Raw genomic sequence first — 17,724 nt, forward strand, 5'->3', positions numbered from 1 at the left:
CAGTTGCCTATATAAATGTGATCAATATTGTGTTATTACTGTGTTACTATTATGGTATTGCTATTCTACACCTGGTAAACCTATTCACCTCCCTTTACGCCTTGTGTTACACGAACACTCCGTCGCATTTCTAATGGAATTGGTCAAACATTACCGTAGGCAACTGAAAAACAAACTAAGGCTATTAAACAAAACGCTCAGAGAAAACTTGATTGACTTATCCCAAAGTCCCGCCCCTGCTGTCTGATTTGTCAACGGAGCATGGGGGGAGGACTTCACGTCTCCAATATAAATACTGAACGTGGCGTCCGTGGCACAACGAATTGTATGGGCAATAGAACATAGAGTACACACAACGAATGTAGCCACTGCTTTTCGAGAAACAGTAGCCACGATTTTTAAACTTCTATAATCGTTTTAAACGGAGCATGCAAACCAATTCAGGGGAAAGAGGCCTGGTCGAGGATAAGCTACAGGATAACCATAGCACCCTTTTTTTTTTTTACAAGGGAATAAAGCCGGGTGTTCTGCATCTCTCGCTTCTCCTCAGTCCTCAGCCATCTTGACTGCTCCTGCTCGCCTGAAGGCTATATTTTCTCCTCCCGCTCCTCCTCTGAAAGTATACACGGTTTGCAAATCGCTTGCAACTCCGTGCCAAAAGAGTAAGCGAGATGGGTTCACTGTACACGATCTAATTAGACTGCGCAGGCTCTGGCAAGAGACAGGAGCAGGCAGAGGAGGACTTACTGTACTGCTGTTTTATCAACAGAGGAGAGGGATCCGATAAAGGATGGAGTGCTACCTGTCGGGGATATACCTGCTTCTCTCACTTGCTATTTTACCGAGATCCAGCGGCACCACGGCGAAGGAGATCACCTGCCAAGAGATTGCCGTGCCTCTGTGCAAGGGGATCGGCTACAACTATACCTACATGCCCAACCAGTTCAATCACGACACCCAGGACGAGGCGGGTTTGGAGGTACACCAGTTCTGGCCTCTGGTTGAAATCCAGTGCTCGCCGGACCTCAAGTTCTTTCTTTGCAGCATGTACACTCCTATTTGCCTAGAGGACTATAAGAAACCACTGCCACCGTGCCGGAGCGTCTGCGAGAGAGCGAAGGCAGGCTGCGCGCCTCTTATGAGGCAGTATGGTTTTCCCTGGCCAGACAGAATGAAATGTGACTCGCTACCGGTTCAAGGCAATCCGGAGATGTTATGTATGGACTACAATAGGACTCACTCGACCACAGTATCACCGGTCCTTTCTAAGCCTACCAACTATCCGGGTAAGGCGTTTAACCCTAATAAAAACAACAAAGGACACAATCGACCCGGTGTTCCCGGTAAATACAAACCGCCGGCTCCCTGCGAGCCGCAGTGCAAGTGTCTTTCGCCCATGGTCCCGGTAAACACTGACCGGCATCACCTCTACAACCGGGTGAAGACCGGGCAGCTTTTAAACTGCGCCATGCCCTGCCATAACCCCTATTTTACGCAAGACGAGAGAACGTTTACCGCGTTCTGGATAGGTCTGTGGTCCGTGTTATGTTTTGTGTCCACGTTCGCAACGGTTGCCACTTTTCTCATAGACATGGAGCGGTTCAAGTACCCAGAGAGACCCATTATTTTCCTCTCTGCCTGTTACATGTTTGTTTCCATCGGGTATATCGTCAGACTAATCGCTGGACACGAAAAGGTGGCCTGCAACCGGGAGTATGACGTGGAACACATTCACTATGAGACCACTGGCCCTGCACTCTGTACGGTTGTGTTTCTTTTGATTTATTTCTTCGGCATGGCCAGTTCTATCTGGTGGGTCATTCTCTCTTTGACATGGTTCCTGGCTGCTGGGATGAAATGGGGAAACGAAGCCATAGCCAGTTACTCCCAATATTTTCACCTGGCTGCTTGGCTTATCCCTAGTATGAAATCTATTGCTGTGTTGGCCCTCAGCTCTGTGGACGGGGACTCAGTGGCTGGAATCTGCTACGTTGGCAATCAAAACTTGGACAATCTGAGAGGATTTGTGTTGGCCCCCCTGGTCATATATTTATTTATCGGCACTATGTTCCTCCTGGCCGGGTTTGTGTCCCTGTTCAGGATACGCAGCGTGATCAAACAGGGTGGCACCAAAACAGACAAGCTGGAGAAGTTGATGATAAGGATAGGGATATTCACAGTGTTGTACACCGTACCTGCCACTATTATAGTGGCCTGTTACTTCTACGAGCAGCACAACAGACAGAGTTGGGAGATCACCCACAACTGCTCCTGTCTGTCGGAGCATGAACTGAACAAGCCGGACTATGCGGTCTTCATGTTGAAGTACTTTATGTGCCTTCTGGTGGGCATCACGTCCGGCGTGTGGATATGGTCGGGGAAGACCCTGGAATCATGGAGGACCTTCTGCACGCGCTGCTGTTGGGGTAGCAAAGGCACCAGTGGCTCAATGTACAGTGACGTGAGCACAGGACTAACCTGGAGATCGGGTACTGCCAGCTCTGTATCTTGCCCAAAACAGATGCCATTGTCACAGGTTTGAAGAGAAACCCATGGATGGACTAATGGGCTAAGTGTTCCAGAGCTTGGCTAGCACTCTTTTTTTTATACCAGTTAGCATTTTAACATACTGTTGAAGAACTGGTTATAACCTTGTAGCCTACCTGGCATTAACAAGAGTTCATTCCTACCCATTCATATGTATAGAACGAGCAGACTGACATTTCTGGGCACATGGGCATTATGTGTTCCTTCTTTTTACGCAAAGAAACATTTAGTTCATAACCCTATAAGGACTGATTGATAACCTTAACATAGTGCCAGTCAGATATAATTGTATAAATCAATCAGAACAATATCAAAGATGGTTTAAATTAAGCCTTAATAGTGCCCAAATATTATACGTGTCATTTTTTTTATTATAAAGATGTATTTATATAATGGTTATGTACAAACTTGTAAATTCTGTATAAAAGAAAATGTATAAGCTATTGTAAATGTGTATAAAGTGTAGAAGATGTCTCTTTGTAAAAAAGCAAATATTGACTTTTATTTTGACAAAAATAAACATTTTGATAAATGTAAAACTTCCGTGTAACTTTTCTAAAGCTATTTGATTCTTCTACAAATCACTCCCTACTGGTACTCAGTACTTGATGGTTCCTTGCGGTCAGTCAGTCACCATGTTGAAGACCGCTGTAATAGATGCTTTTGTGAATCTGAGCAGCAAAGAGAACCCTTTTAACCATCGGCCTCGTAATTAGAGGCAGGGGTTGAGTTGAAGCATCCCCTCTCCATAAAGGGTTCAAACTCGTCGCATGCTTTGCATAGGCCCGCTACTTAATTGATTAAAAGAGGACCAAGTTGAATAGAGTTTAAATGTAGGGAATGGGTTCTTTTCATCTGTCGGAGACTTTGATCTCACTTTTTAATGGCAGAGGATAAAGGTGACATGTAGTTAGAAGTGTCCCTCAGATGCGCCAAGGATCCCCTAATGTCCAATTTGCGCGGCTGTTGTTGCTTTGATGGACGCCGTTATTGAATTAAAAGAACTTTAGGGCTCCTCTCTCGCTTTGGTTTTTGTCAGAGCAGAGCTGCTGAAGCTGCAACTCTTCCCATTTTATAAAGCTGAATCAAAACATCTCTGTCTCAACTCTCTATGTAGCCTATTATGAAGACCGTAGGGTTTTGACATGATATTGAAATGGCAGTGAATGCTCCACAGCTGGTCTGTTCACATCATGTCACATCTTAGGACGCCCCGGGACAGACGTTTTTGCAGCAAATGTATCTTTGTGTCCAAGTAACCCCAATGCATTGGCATAAGATGATACAATATAACCCCACATAAAAGGTGCACATTTTTTTCAGCAAAATGTCAAATGTGACTGTGATCCTCTGATGTTTGAGGTATTTTTCAAGGCTCTTATGTGTTTTGTGGCCCGGCTAAACGTTATTTGGATGAAGATCCATGCAATGGACAGAGATGTCAATTGAGAGTGTTTTAAAGCGAACTTCTGTGAGTCAAAACACTGGATCTAAATGAGGTGTGTCCATAACAGAATGTCTGGAATGAAGATAGGCCTATTAAACTAACAACTCAGCCTACAGCTATAACACTGTTATTACAAAGTTATGACACTTTTTGTTTTCATTTACCTGGATCTGTGCTCTGACCTGGAGCTTCAACTATCAGCTTTGAGGAAACAGTTATTCATTTGTGTTACTATCAACTTTACGCACATGAAGTTGGCCAAACTTACCCTGCAGAGGTAACTTAGGTTTAATTTAAAAACCAGTCCTCGTTGACGCAGACATGATTTCATACTCCCACCTAGTGGTAAAAAGAAAGCTGTGCATCTGATTTCTTCTTAACACGCACGTCTATTGAGCAAGCGGGCGGTTCAGGGCAACGGGGCAAGCCCTGGCTTGGCTGATTGTCACAAGATGTAATTATCGGAGAGCCGTCTGTTTCTTAAGAGGATCGTAACCCAAATCTGGGGATGTTATCTAAGAAAGTAAAACCTGAACCCTGCGACTCCCTGGGAGTGTCGTTAAGATGAGCTTCACATCGTAATCAGAAGTGACTCCAACATTTCAAATGGCTGTCCACTCTGACCTTACACTGGGCTCTGGTTGCTGAAAGCCAAATGAACGATTCCATATAGTTCCCTTTTGTTTTCTGAGATTACACTTTTCTTCACACATTGGATTGCTACCGGAATCCATTTCAAATCTGCATTTATTAAAGCATGCATGTGTTTTTTTGTGGAAATAACCTTGGTGTTCTACTCAGAATAATAGGCACATTTATTTTTATTTTATTTCACCTTTATTTAACCAGGTAAGCCAGTAAGTTCTCCTTTACAACTGCGACCTGGCCAAGATAAAGCAAAGCAGTGCGACACAAGCAACAACACAGAGTTACACGTGGAATAAACAAACATACAGTCAATAAAAAAATCTATATACAGTGTGAATAGCCTACAATGTATCACCACTGTGGTATCAGACAGAGAAGAAGGTAGCTAGCCTATCCTTCCACCTAATATCAACTATTAACAGAGTGAAATCCTCACCAACAAGATTAAAGAACTCATCTTGAATCCTCTAGCTTTGTGCAGCGAGGCAAGAAACAACCTCTCATTGCATTGCAGCGATTGACTTGTCTGATTTCCTAATCAGTGGCTGCAGTGAAGCGAAGCATCCGTAGCCTTTATGTTGTTCCTTTTTCTGCCGTACGTGGTAAGAGATGCATGCATTCTGACATGGCTAGGCCATTAAATATTAATCACAGTGTTTGATGAAGGAGCAACACAGAGGACTGCAGAGGGTCAGAGCCAGGTTATGCTTATTAAACACCATCGATCGCAAGCATGCGCACGCACGCACGCACACACACACAGCCTTTTCATCTCCTAGTGCGTGAGGTGAGATGTAGAGTGGAGTAGGCCTATACATTAGTACAAAGCCTTAGTGATGATGGAGGACACACAGCAACTCTGACACCAACCTCAGATAATTTGCTAGCCAGAAATCAAAACGGTTCTCTTGGCTATAATCAGCCTATATGTCACCAACCCCAAACAACACGTTGTGGTGTGCGAAAATCACAAAAGAGACACAAATGTAATTAGGTATTGGATTAATATTTCACCACAGTGATCTGTGACTATACCACAGCTTTGTTGAATAGTCATTTTGATATTTTTTAAATTATATATATATTTTTGGTCATTTAGCAAACATTTATACCATGAGCGACGTATAGGAGCAATTAAGGTTAAGCGCCTTGCTCAAGGGCACAGACAGATATTTCACCTAGTCGGCTCAGGGGTTTGAACCAGCAACCTTTCGGTTACTGGCTCAATGCTCTCAACCGCTAGGCTACCCGCCGCCCTGTCCCTTCCATTTACAGTGAAGACGACAACATTTACAACTTAATAAAAAAGACCCCACAGCTGTGTATCCGAGTGTATGACTACATCTACTGTATGAGATAGAGCATGCCCTGACCCTTGTGATCTGTGACTTGCTCATATGGAGTGGGAGGGTTCATGACCCCGTAGACTGGTTTTATGCTCATATTCCCAACAGGCCTGTTCAAAACGCAGATGTTGAGAAATAAAGAGCTCAGCAACATCTGTGTTCTCTCATATTTTGGAGTTACACCACAAGGGAAATAAACGTCACAGAAACGGTTACAGTTGGGCTTGGGATTAAAGTTGCTTTATGATTAGTAAACACACTAGAAGACAGGCTTCCCCCACACCTGACTCTACCACCTGCCACACCCAGTTTGTTTTCCCAAATGGGAAATTCTATCTTTGTGACATATCCTTTCTTCAAAGTATCCTCTGATCCAATTAAGCAATTTAAACTTCAAAGACCACTTGAGAAGTGGTCCGACAGTCCAACTAAGAAGTTTGCCGTTTTAGTACCTCTCTAACTTAAGGACAGGTGTCAGCAGAGGCAGAACTGTTATTGTGTGTGACAAAGATGTCATGTTAACATGACAACAATGACCCCGCAGAGGGAGAATGGTCTGTACAACATCCTGACTCTCAAGAGTTCCCATGCAACCCCCTTGTCCCCCACACGGCAAGGAGGAACACAGTGCTCCTTTTCCTCGGTCCCCCTGTGACTGACACACACACACAAAAGGAAAAGTTCTCCTTTTATCTAAAGGACTGAGCTATTTCCCAGACGTTCTTCCACAAAGGACAGTTTATAGCCGGACCACTACGATATTCAGGAGGGGAGACATGCTACATGGAGAATACATTTCATACCATCTTGCAGGGAGATGCCTAACTGTGAACAGACCGTATGGCCAAGTGTTCATATATACAGTACCAGACAAAATTTGACACACCTATTCATTCAAGGTTTTTTTATTATTATTATTTTTTTCTATTTTCTATATTGTAGAATAATAGTGAAGACATCAGAACTACGAAATAACACATATGGAATCATGTAGTAACCAAAAAAGAATATAGTCCTATTTGGTAAGAGACCAAGTCCATATTATGGCAAGAGCAGCTCAAATAAGCAAAGAAAAACGACCTCATCATTTGTATTTGTATTTATTATGGAACCCCATTAGCTGTTGCCAAAGCAGCAGCTACTCTTCCTGGACAGTTTATACAATTTAAAAAAAAATACATTCCATTCACAATACATGCACTACATGCACTGTGTGCCCTCAGGCCCCTATTCCACCACTACCACATATCTACAGTACTAAATCCATGTGTGTGCATAGTGCATATGTTATCGTGTGTGTGTATGCATGTGTCTGCGCCAATGTTTGTGTTGCTTCACAGTCCCCGCTGTTCCATAAGGTGTTTTTTAAATCAGTTTAAAAAAAACATTTAAAAAAAAATTTAATATATTTTTTTGTTGTTGAATTTTTACCCCCTTTTTCATGGTATCCAATTGTTAGTAGCTACTATCTTGCCTCATCCCTACAACTCCCATAAGGTCGAAAGTCATGCGTCCTCCGATACACAACCCAACCAAGCCGCACTGCTTCTTATTAACACAGCGCGCATCCAACCCGGAAGCCAGCCGCACCAATGTGTCGGAGACAACACCGTGCACCTGGCGACCTCGATTAGCGTGCACTGCACCCGGCCTGCCACAGGAGTCGCTGGTGCGCTATGAGACAAGGATATCCCTACCGGCCAAACCCTCCCTAACCTGGACGATGCTAGGCCAATTGTGTGTCGCCCCACGGACCTCCCGGTCGCGGTCGGTTGCGACAGAGCCTGGGCGCGAACCCAGAGTCTCTGGTGGCACAGCACAGAGTCTCTGGTGGCCCTTAACCACTGCGCCACCCGGGAGGCCTTAATCAGTTTTTAAAATCTAATTTTACTGCTGGCATGAGTTACTTGATGTGTAAGAGAGTTCCATGTAGTCATGGCTCTATGTAGTACTGTGTGCCTCCCATAGTCTGTTCTGGACTTGGGGACTGTGAAGAGACCTCGTGGCATGTCTTGTGGGGTCTGCACGGGTGTCCGAGCTGTGTGCAAGTATTCCAGACAGACATCTCCGTGCATTCAACATGCCAATAGCTCTCATAAATAAAAGTTTCAGCCAGGAGAGATTGACATGCATATTATTAATATTAGCTCTCTGTGTACACCCAAGGACCAGCCGTGCTGCCCTGTTCTGAGCCAATTGCAATTTTCCTAAGTCATTTTATGTTGTACCTGACCACACGACTGAACAGTAGTCAAGGTGTGACAAAACTAGGGCCTGTAGGACCTGCCTTTATGATAGTGTTGTGAAGAAGGCAGAGCATTGCTTTTTTTATGGACAGACTTCTCCCAATCTTAGCTACTACTGTATCAATATGTTTTGACCATGACAGTTTACAATCTAGGGTTACTCCAAGCAGTTTAGTCATCTCAACTTACTCACTTTCCACATTATTTATTATAAGATATAGTTGAGATTTAGGGTTTAGTGAGTGTTTAGTTCCAAATACAACGCTTTTAGTTTTATAAATATTTAGGGCTAACTTATTCCTTGCCTCCCACTCTGAAACTAACTGCAGCTCTTTGTTGAGTGTTGCAGTCATTTCAGTCACTGTAGTAGCTGACGTGTATAGTGTTGAGTCATCCGCATACATAGACACTCTGGCTTTACTCAAAGTTAGTGGCATGCGTTAGTAAAAATGTTAAAAAGCAAGTGGCCTAAACAGCTACCCTGGGGAATTCCTTATTCTAACTGGATTATATTTGAGAGGCTTCCATTAAAGAACACGCTCTGTGTTCTGTTAGACAAGTAACTCTTTATCCACATTATAGCAGGGGGTGTAAAGCCATAACACATACGTTTTTTCAGCCATAGACTATGATCGATCGTGTCAAAAGCTGCACTGAAGTCTAACAAGACAGCCCCCACAATTATTTTATCATCAATTTCTCTCAGCCCATCATCAGTCACTTGTATAAGTGTTGTACTTGTTGAGTGTCCTTCCCTATAAGCATGCTGAAATTCTGTTGTCAATTTGTTAACTGTGAAATAGCATTGTATCTGGTCAATCACAATTTTTTCCAGAAGTTTACAAAGCATTAGTAAGACATGAAGGTCAGTCAATCCGGATAATTTCAAGAACTTTGAAAGTTTCTTCAAGTGCAGAAGCAAAAACCATCAAGCGATATGATGAAACTGGCTCTCACGAGAATCTCCACAGGAAAAGAAGACCCAGAGTTACCTCTGCTGAAAAGGATTAGTTCATTAGAGTTAACTGCACCTCAGATTGCAGCCCAAATAAATGCTTCACAGAGTTCAAGTAACAGACACATCTCAACATCAACTGTTAAGAGGAGACTGCGTGAGTCAAGCCTTCATGGTCCAATTGCTGCAAAGAAACCACTACTAAAGGACCCCAATAAGAAGAACAGACTTGCTTGTTCCAAGAAACACAAGCAATGGACATTAAGAACGGTGGAAATCTGTCCTTTGAGATTTTTGGTTCCAACTGCAGTGTCTTTGTGAGACACAGAGTAGGTGAACAGATGATCTACGCATGTGTGGTTCCCACAGTGAAGTATGGAGGAGGTGGTGTGATGATGCTTTTCTGGTGACACGGTCAGTGATTTATTTAGAATTCAAGGCACAGTTAACTAGCATGGCGGCTACCACAGTAGGAAATAGTACAAATAAATAAAAACCCTTGAATGAATAGGTAGGTGTGTCCAAACCGTTGACAGGTACTGTATATATATATATATATATATATATATATAGGGCCGCACAGCCCTCCATGTGCTCGCCAGAGGTAGCCTGACTGCCATTAGGTACCGAGATGAGATCCTCAGACCTCTTGTGAGACCATATGCTGGTGCGGTTGGCCCTGGGTTCCTCCTAATGCAAGACAATGCTAGACCTCATGTGGCTGGAGTGCGTCAGCAGTTCCTGCAAGAGGAAGGCATTGATGCTATGGACTGGCCCGCCCGTTCCCCAGACCTGAATCCAATTGAGCACATCTGGGACATCATGTCTCGCTCCATCCACCAACGCCACGTTACACCACAGACTGTCCAGGAGTTGGCGGATGCTTTAGTCCAGGTCTGGGAGGAGATCCCTCAGGAGACCATCCGCCACCTCATCAGGAGCATGCCAAGGCATTGTAGGGAGGACATACAGGCATGTGGAGGCCACACACACTACTGAGCCTCATTTTGACTTGTTTTAAGGGCATTACATCAAAGTTGGATCAGCCTGTAGTGTGGTTTTCCACTTTAATTTTGAGTGTGACTCCAAATACAGACCTCAATGGATTGATACATTTGATTTCCATTGATCATTTTTGTGTGATTTTGTTGTCAGCACATTCAACTATGTAAAGAAAAAAGTATTTTGTTATTTTAGTGTTCCCTTATTTTTTTGAGCAGTATATATATATATATATATATATATATATATATATATATATATATATATATATATATATATAGATATAGATAGATATAGATAGATAGATATACTCTGAATCTGAAAGCTGAGGAAGAAAGGCTTTGATCTTCTATCAACGCAGCACTGTCTCACATTCACTCAGACTGAATGAACTGAACCCATAGAGTTCATGAAATATAAATATACATTTATATAAACATTGATATTAATCATCATAAATAAAGTATTATGAGGTGGTTAGATACCAAATTGGTATGATTGTAAATTTAAAAAAGACTTAATGGTTCATACCACTGGGGGGCAGTGGGGTGTTACAAGAAAACATCCAAACAAATTCTATATCTAGTCTTAAAAAAAACATTATTCCATTCTATTACAGACCTTATTTCAATAAAGGATACCTCATGTTTTGATATTTCTAATAAACTTTTGTCAGCTGACTTTCAGTGTAAACACTAAGATACAAATACTAGGCCAGGGCATAGCTCTTCAGTTGACCATGGCAAACAGATAATGAAACAAATATTATGAAATCAATTGTTGAAAGAATGTGGCTGGAAAATAAAGTAGTTATAGCACAGTAATAAATAGTAATCTGTAGAGACCCAAAATCATCTGTAGAGACCCAAAATCACCTGCAGTAGTCACTTCACAGACTCTTTTCATTGCATTGAATGGCCTCCAAACCCATTTCACCCAACCAATCATAACACCAATGAAACAGAGGGGAATGGATGCCTGCTTTCATGCTAATACAAACAAATAAAAACGATGTAAAAAATGTTGCGTCGTATTTCAAAGAAGTTGATCAGATACCTGCAAAAAGTAGATGAAGACAGGAGGAATTGAACGTCAGTTTCGTCTCTAATACAAACAAATAAAACACTTTTATAATTGTACATCCTGTTTCACAGAACTCATTTATCTGCAACAAGTACCCTAGACGAAGACAGATCATATGACATCAAGCATCTCACCAGAGAGGAGTTGAGCTTATTGCCCTATGGCGCTGAGCTCAGTTCACTCACATTACAGTGCTGTTAGAGACTCAGTGAGGTAGGAGCCAGCTTTGTTGTCACCTTCAAAGGGACCATAGGAGGAGACATAATGGCAAATCAAGATCAAGAGCTATCCCTTTACACAGAGGTTCACCCCATGGCCAAATCAGATTGTACCCCAATCTATGGGGATCATTTATAACTGGGTGGTGGTATACAGTGCAATCCATTGTTGGTTAGTCACTGGTTAAATACATGTTCAGATATGTTTAGGAATACGTATAAAGTGTTTATGACCTGTATCTGACAGTCACAATGACGATGACTGGATTCTTTGCCCTAGAAAAGAAATCATTGTATAACAAAACAATGAAATATAACCTTTCGAGAGAAAAAAAATAAATGACATCTCAACAAAAACTATTTTAAACCAAAGGACATGTCAGCCAAGGTAAAGGCTAATAAAACACTAAACAGTCATGCTCTGACAGGGTTCTAACAACGTGTAAAAGGAATCAAATGCTTCTTTCATGACATACTACAATTGACAGTCAGCCACAAGTAATGGCACACTGCACCGTGCACACACCGACTCTCACAAATTAATCTGACCGTCGAGGTGAAACAAACGCTACAATGACATACTAGGTCACCAGAAAAGGCAGCTAGGTAGGCCACATCAAGTTTACATCCCAAATGGAAACCTATTCTCTATTTAGTGCACTACTTTCAACCTACCCCATAGGGCTCTGGCCAAATGTAGTGCACTATATATAGGGCTCCCGAGTGGCGCAGCGGTCTAAGGCACTGCATCTCAGTGCTAGAGGTGTCACTACAGACCCTGGTTTGATCCCGGGCCTTATCACAACCGGCCATGATCGGGAGTCCCATAGGGCGGTGCACAATTGGCCCAGCGTCATCCGGGTTAGGGGAGGGTTTGGCCAAGGTAGGCCATCGTTGAAAATAATATTTTCTTCCATAACTGACTTGCCTAGTTAAATAAAAACATTCTAAGTATATGGAGTAGGGTTCCATTTGGGATGCAGCTCTTCTAGTGTATAGTTGAGTTACACCCTGCACCACCTCACTCTATTTCCAGACTCTGTATATGTCTGAAGCCCTCAGAGGCCTTGAAATAGAGTGACAATCTATCTCCATAAATACAGATTCCAACTGTGGCAGATTCCAACTGTGGATGGGCCATATCTGAGGGGAAGTATATCCTCCAGACCTGGGTTCAAATTCTATTCTAAATCAAATACATTGAGCCTGCCTGAAATGCCAGAGGCAAAAGGTTTGAAGTTTTGGGACTATTCTGTTGGTTCTATTAAGCCAGGCAAGCTCAATATAGCACAGAAAGTATTTGAAATTACTTTGAATGTTATTTGATGCCAGGTCTGGTATATCATTCCCTACTGAAGACCCTGGCCTGGAGGAGTAGCACCTTACAGGGTCATTGTCTTTTAACTCGACCTGACCACCTGACCTTGTGTCCATCCAAACACGTCTCCATCCGCAGGCTGTATGTACATGTCCACCTTGACCCCAGAGCTAAGAGCTAGGCTCTACAGTCATCTTTGACCTTTGACCTAGCTGGGGGCAGGGCCAGGACAGGTCAAGGCCTGTCTTTGTTTACTGACAGTGATAGGGGATCTAACGTAGACAGAGAGAACAGGTGGGCAGAACAGTTATAGCTTTTTACTAAAGGTTTTACTGAAGGACACTCGGCTATAATGATAGGCACCAAGGCAGTGAGTCCCTGGCAGTAAGATAGTATCCACGACTGGATTATCTTCTCTCTGCGTCATTCTAAAAGAATATACATTATACAGTTTATGCCAACGCACTGATGGTATAATAACACCATAACTATGTGCATTTATCACATGGTCAGATAGAAATGACAGACACGTATTCCATGTAATTATCCTGGTGTGAAAGCGTAGTCTGAATGTCAGAATGAACTTCAGTCTTACAGCACACAATGGGCCTAAAGGATTTCATTTCTCCAACAGTTGCTGATGTATTAGCCACATAAGAATCTGTCACCACATCCCACAGAGGCAGGTGGGTTTGATCCTGACATTCTCACCCGTGTTTGGGAGTAGTGAACTACATCTAGTTCAACTAGTAATGTAACTACCCTTTGCAGTAGCTCGGTGGTAGTTGAACTACATTCAAATCTTGGCAGTGTTTTTTTGTATGACATTTTAGCCATGTAGTGGTTAACTATTTAAGTAGGCAATCATTTCCTTTCTTTTTGGCATCAGAACTTTCTAGTTCTCACTTGAAACATTGTTTTTGTGTTATTATCTGACTCCAGAGTGATCTGTTCTTGCAATATGTAGTCTATGATACTTCATATTTAGATATGATTTATCATGAAGTAGTTTGGATGTAGTGAACTACTTCTTCAAAGTAACTTTAGTTAAGTTAATTATATTTTTAAGGGTCGCTTTAGTGTAGCTTAATTGAGTTATTTCAGTGTGAAGTAATTGTTAACTTCGTAAACTATATTTTCAGAGTAGCTTCCCCAACACTGGTTCTCACATCTCCATCATGGAAATAAATAAAATCACTCTCCTCAGTGCTGCAGCTCTCGCATCATCTCAGTCCAATCAAACCCACTCAGACCTCTTCTCCTGGCCCTCGCTGGTGTTGGACTGCAAGTCCGAGGCTGTCATCTCTACCAGGGTGTACTGACCCACTCTCCTGGTGCACACCGCTGTTCCTGGTGGGACGCCTGCAGCGGTTGCCGTTGGGGGGCACAGGTTCCGTCGTGGGGGCGGGGGCGGTTTGAGGCGACTGCGTTTGCAAACCCTGATGGACCTGGGTGTCCCGATGGGCTCTACAGGGCACAGAGCCACCTCGCTCCCCTCTGCTTCGGGGCCCTCCTCCTGGGCTGCAGGGTAGAGGTTGTTCCCATTGGTGTTGGCGCCTGGATGCCCTGAGGAGAAACTAGAGCCACAGCGAGGGGCAGAGGTGTTCTCAGCCTCCCCCAGATGGGGATAGGCTCGTTGGTCAGCAGTGCTGGACTTACTGGCCCCTCTCTTCCGGAAGGTTATAGGTTCCACCACCAGGTTCTGGGGAAGTAGAGGGATGTTAGCCTCCACGCCTCTGCTCCCCCCGCTGGAGGGGAGGTAGTACTGCTCCTCCTCGTACATCTTCTCCACCAACATCTTCCTTTTGGTCTTCTGCGTCACCGAGCGCTTGATGGCGCAGATGAGATCAGCCAAGTTGAGTAATAACGACAGGGCTCCGGCCCCCAGCATGAAGTTAAGCATGACGGTCTTCTCCGTGGGCCTGGAGATGTAGCAGTCTACCTGAGTGGTGCAGGGAGTCTGCTGGCACAGGAACCTCCTGGGGATATAGAACCCAAACAGGTAGTAGTGGGCCACCCCGAACCCGGCCTCCAGCAGTATCCTGAACAGAAGATGGAGGGTGTATGCTCCTGTGAAGCACTGACTCCTGCCGTGCTGCGCCTGGAGAGCTGTCTTGGCCAGGGCCATCTTCCTGAATGACTCCTGCTGGATCTGGTAGAGCGGTTCAGCTCTAACTCTATCTGAGGGGTCAGTAGTGTCGACGTTGAGGCGTGATGTGACTTTATGGATGACGTAGATAACGAAGATGATGTATGGGAGACAGAGAACGAGCAGCTGAACAAGCCAGTAGCGGAACAGAGAGATAGGAGCGAAGATGTCGTAGCAGACGTTAGCACAGCCCGGCTGGATGGTGTTACACACAAAGCGTTCCTGTTCATCTTGGTAGAGGGGATATCCTGCAAAGAGCAGGACCAGGATCCTCAGTAAAATCATCAGGATCAACCATATCTTCCCTGGAAGACAGTGAAGGTGAAGTAAAGAATGTCAGAGTTAGTCACAACCACTCACACTTGCTATTTATATTGCAATAAATATTACAGATATGTTGAAATCACGTAGTTTAATTTAATTTCATATTGCAGGACTGGTAAAGTCTTAAATTATTTTTAACTGCTAATAATAAATGTGTTAATAAGCTTACCAAGAAAATATATCTTGCCTGTACATTTTCATCACAATTGTTAGGTATTTTGGGGAATATCAATATATTCTAAATGGAAAATATCCCAAAATGTAAAACTTTAAAACTTTTTGTCTGACAGGGAGTTTAGTAAATTGCACTTATTTTACCTATATGGGTCAAACATTTGTCAATCATTCATACCTAACAGATAGGGGAAAGTTCTCACCTTGAGTTTGAGCTTAGACAGGCTGACAGACATTGGCATTCTGATGATCTATTCTATGAGCCCTTGTCAGATGTCAAATCAAACCAATGGAAGGATACAACTTCCAGAATTGACAGAACTGCATTAAACATACATAATCATATATGCAAAGCAAACTGATGTTCTCTGATATTTTCTGACTGACAATATCTTACAATGACAAATCCAGTCCGCATTCCGCTCAGTGAAAGATCCACAAGATACTCACCTACAAGCGTTATGTTGTGGTTTAGACAGATGAAGACCACCTCGGAAGCGCTCTGTCTGCCCATGTTAGCAGATGATGATGATGAAGGCCCTCTGAAGCCACGCTGTTGCCCTCCAGGCTTGTCTGAGCCTCTTCTCCTCCTCGATCACCAGGACACTGTCCACCCTAACCCGCCTCCACACCAGGGCAAAAATGGTTCCACAGGAGCCAGTGACCTCCAGTGAGCAGATTAACGAGACACTCGAGTCCAGTTCGAACAGATGAATATCTTCATTTAGAATAGTACAATCTCTCTTCTAGAATCTACATCAGCCAGTCAGCTCCAGGTGATCAGATAGAATAGGTGGCTAGTTTCTCCTAACACAACGGATACAAATCTGAACATCCTCCCAAATTCTTGAGTCTCCAGAGTCCGTACACCTCCAGAGTCCGTGGAGTCGACCGTGCCTGACGTCAGCCCAACGTCAGTCCCGTCTTGCCTCTGGTCTCTTCCCAACGTCTGTCCTGTCCCAGTGACCACTGTCCTCAGACAACAGAACAGGAGATGGGAGTGAGTCCCATTGTAAGGGTTATTCTTACCCACCAGTTAAGAGAGGCATGTCCACCATCCTGGCATTGCTGAGATATTTTGGTGGCTGGCTGGGTGTCCTTCCAGGAGAATAACAAGCTGCAGGATTACTCATTAAAGTTGCCGTATTAAGTTCTCAAGCACAATGGAAAGCATTTCAAAGCTAGTCCCAATGTATATCCCTGCCAAGGACATCGAGGGTCCATGTGGCATCTTCTTCACATTGTCATGTTGGCTGGATAACATGGTGAATGATGAATTGTGTTGAATCAGGATAATTCATGGCAAGTTTTAAAATGGCTTTTGTGTGAGACTTGAAGAAGAAAAAAAACTCTGGAATTATATATAATAAACAAAAGGATAGACGAAAAGCAAGGATGGAAGCTTTAACCGTTGCCATGGGAAAGAAGGCCCACATTGGTATTCCTCTGTATTGTTGCCTTGCTGTCATAAATCCTTTCATCCTCTCAGAGAAGCACATCTTTACTGGACACATAGCATGGGGTACAGACTAGGCTTGCCCCATTAATGACTGGAGAGTTATGCTGATTAGCATTGGCAGATGCCAGGCAATAAGCAGTCATAAAGTCACCTGCTCGCCCGTCCAGCATCACTACTCTGGACGGCTCTGACTTAGAATACGTGGACAACTACAAATACCTGGTTGTCTAGTTAGACTGTAAACTCTCCTTCCAGACTCACATTAAGCATCTCCATTCCAAAATTAAATCTAGAATCGGCTTCCTATATCGCAACAAAGCATCCTTCATTCATGCTGCCAAACATACCCTCGTAAAACTGACCATCCTACAGATCCTCGACTTCGCTGATGTCATCTATAAAATAGCCTCCAACACTCTACTCAACAAACTGGATGCAGTCTATCACAGTGCCATCCGTTTTGTCACCAAAGCCCCATACACTATCCACCATTGCGACCTGTACGCTCTCATTGGTTGGCTCTCGCTTCATACTCGTCGCCAAAACCACTGGCTACAGGTTATCTACAAGTCTCTGCTAGGTAAAGCTCCGCCTGATCTCAGCTCACTGGTCACCATAGCAGCACCCACTCGTAGCACGCGCTCCAGCAGGTATATCTCACTGGTCACCCCCAAAGACAATTCCTCCTTTGGTTGTCTTTCCTTCCAGTTCTCTGCTGCCCATGACTGGAACAAATTGCAAAAACCTCTGAAGCTGGAGACTCATATCTACCTCACTAGCTTTAAGCACCAGCTGTCAGAGCAGTTTA

At 43.6% G+C, this 17,724-nt stretch overlaps 2 protein-coding genes across 2 annotated transcripts; one reads left to right on the forward strand and one right to left on the reverse strand.

Annotated features, from left to right (window-relative positions):
* Window positions 1-332: 332 nt before the first annotated feature.
* fzd8a (frizzled class receptor 8a) lies at window positions 333-3,086 on the forward strand. Its single transcript, XM_024374720.2, has one exon. The coding sequence runs from the start codon at window positions 791-793 to the stop codon at window positions 2,540-2,542; it is 1,752 nt and encodes a 583-aa protein (XP_024230488.1). The 5' UTR covers window positions 333-790; the 3' UTR covers window positions 2,543-3,086.
* A 9,228-nt stretch (window positions 3,087-12,314) lies between these two features.
* LOC112216559 (gap junction delta-4 protein) lies at window positions 12,315-16,642 on the reverse strand. Its single transcript, XM_024376543.2, has 2 exons — window positions 15,908-16,642; window positions 12,315-15,264 (listed from the first exon to the last, which is right to left on the reverse strand). The coding sequence occupies exons 1-2, from the start codon at window positions 15,969-15,971 to the stop codon at window positions 14,048-14,050; spliced, it is 1,281 nt and encodes a 426-aa protein (XP_024232311.2). The 5' UTR covers window positions 15,972-16,642; the 3' UTR covers window positions 12,315-14,047.
* Between the last annotated feature and the right edge of the window lie 1,082 nt (window positions 16,643-17,724).

Source organism: Oncorhynchus tshawytscha, linkage group LG16 (assembly GCF_018296145.1).
Source record: "Oncorhynchus tshawytscha isolate Ot180627B linkage group LG16, Otsh_v2.0, whole genome shotgun sequence".
NCBI lineage: Eukaryota > Metazoa > Chordata > Actinopteri > Salmoniformes > Salmonidae > Oncorhynchus > Oncorhynchus tshawytscha.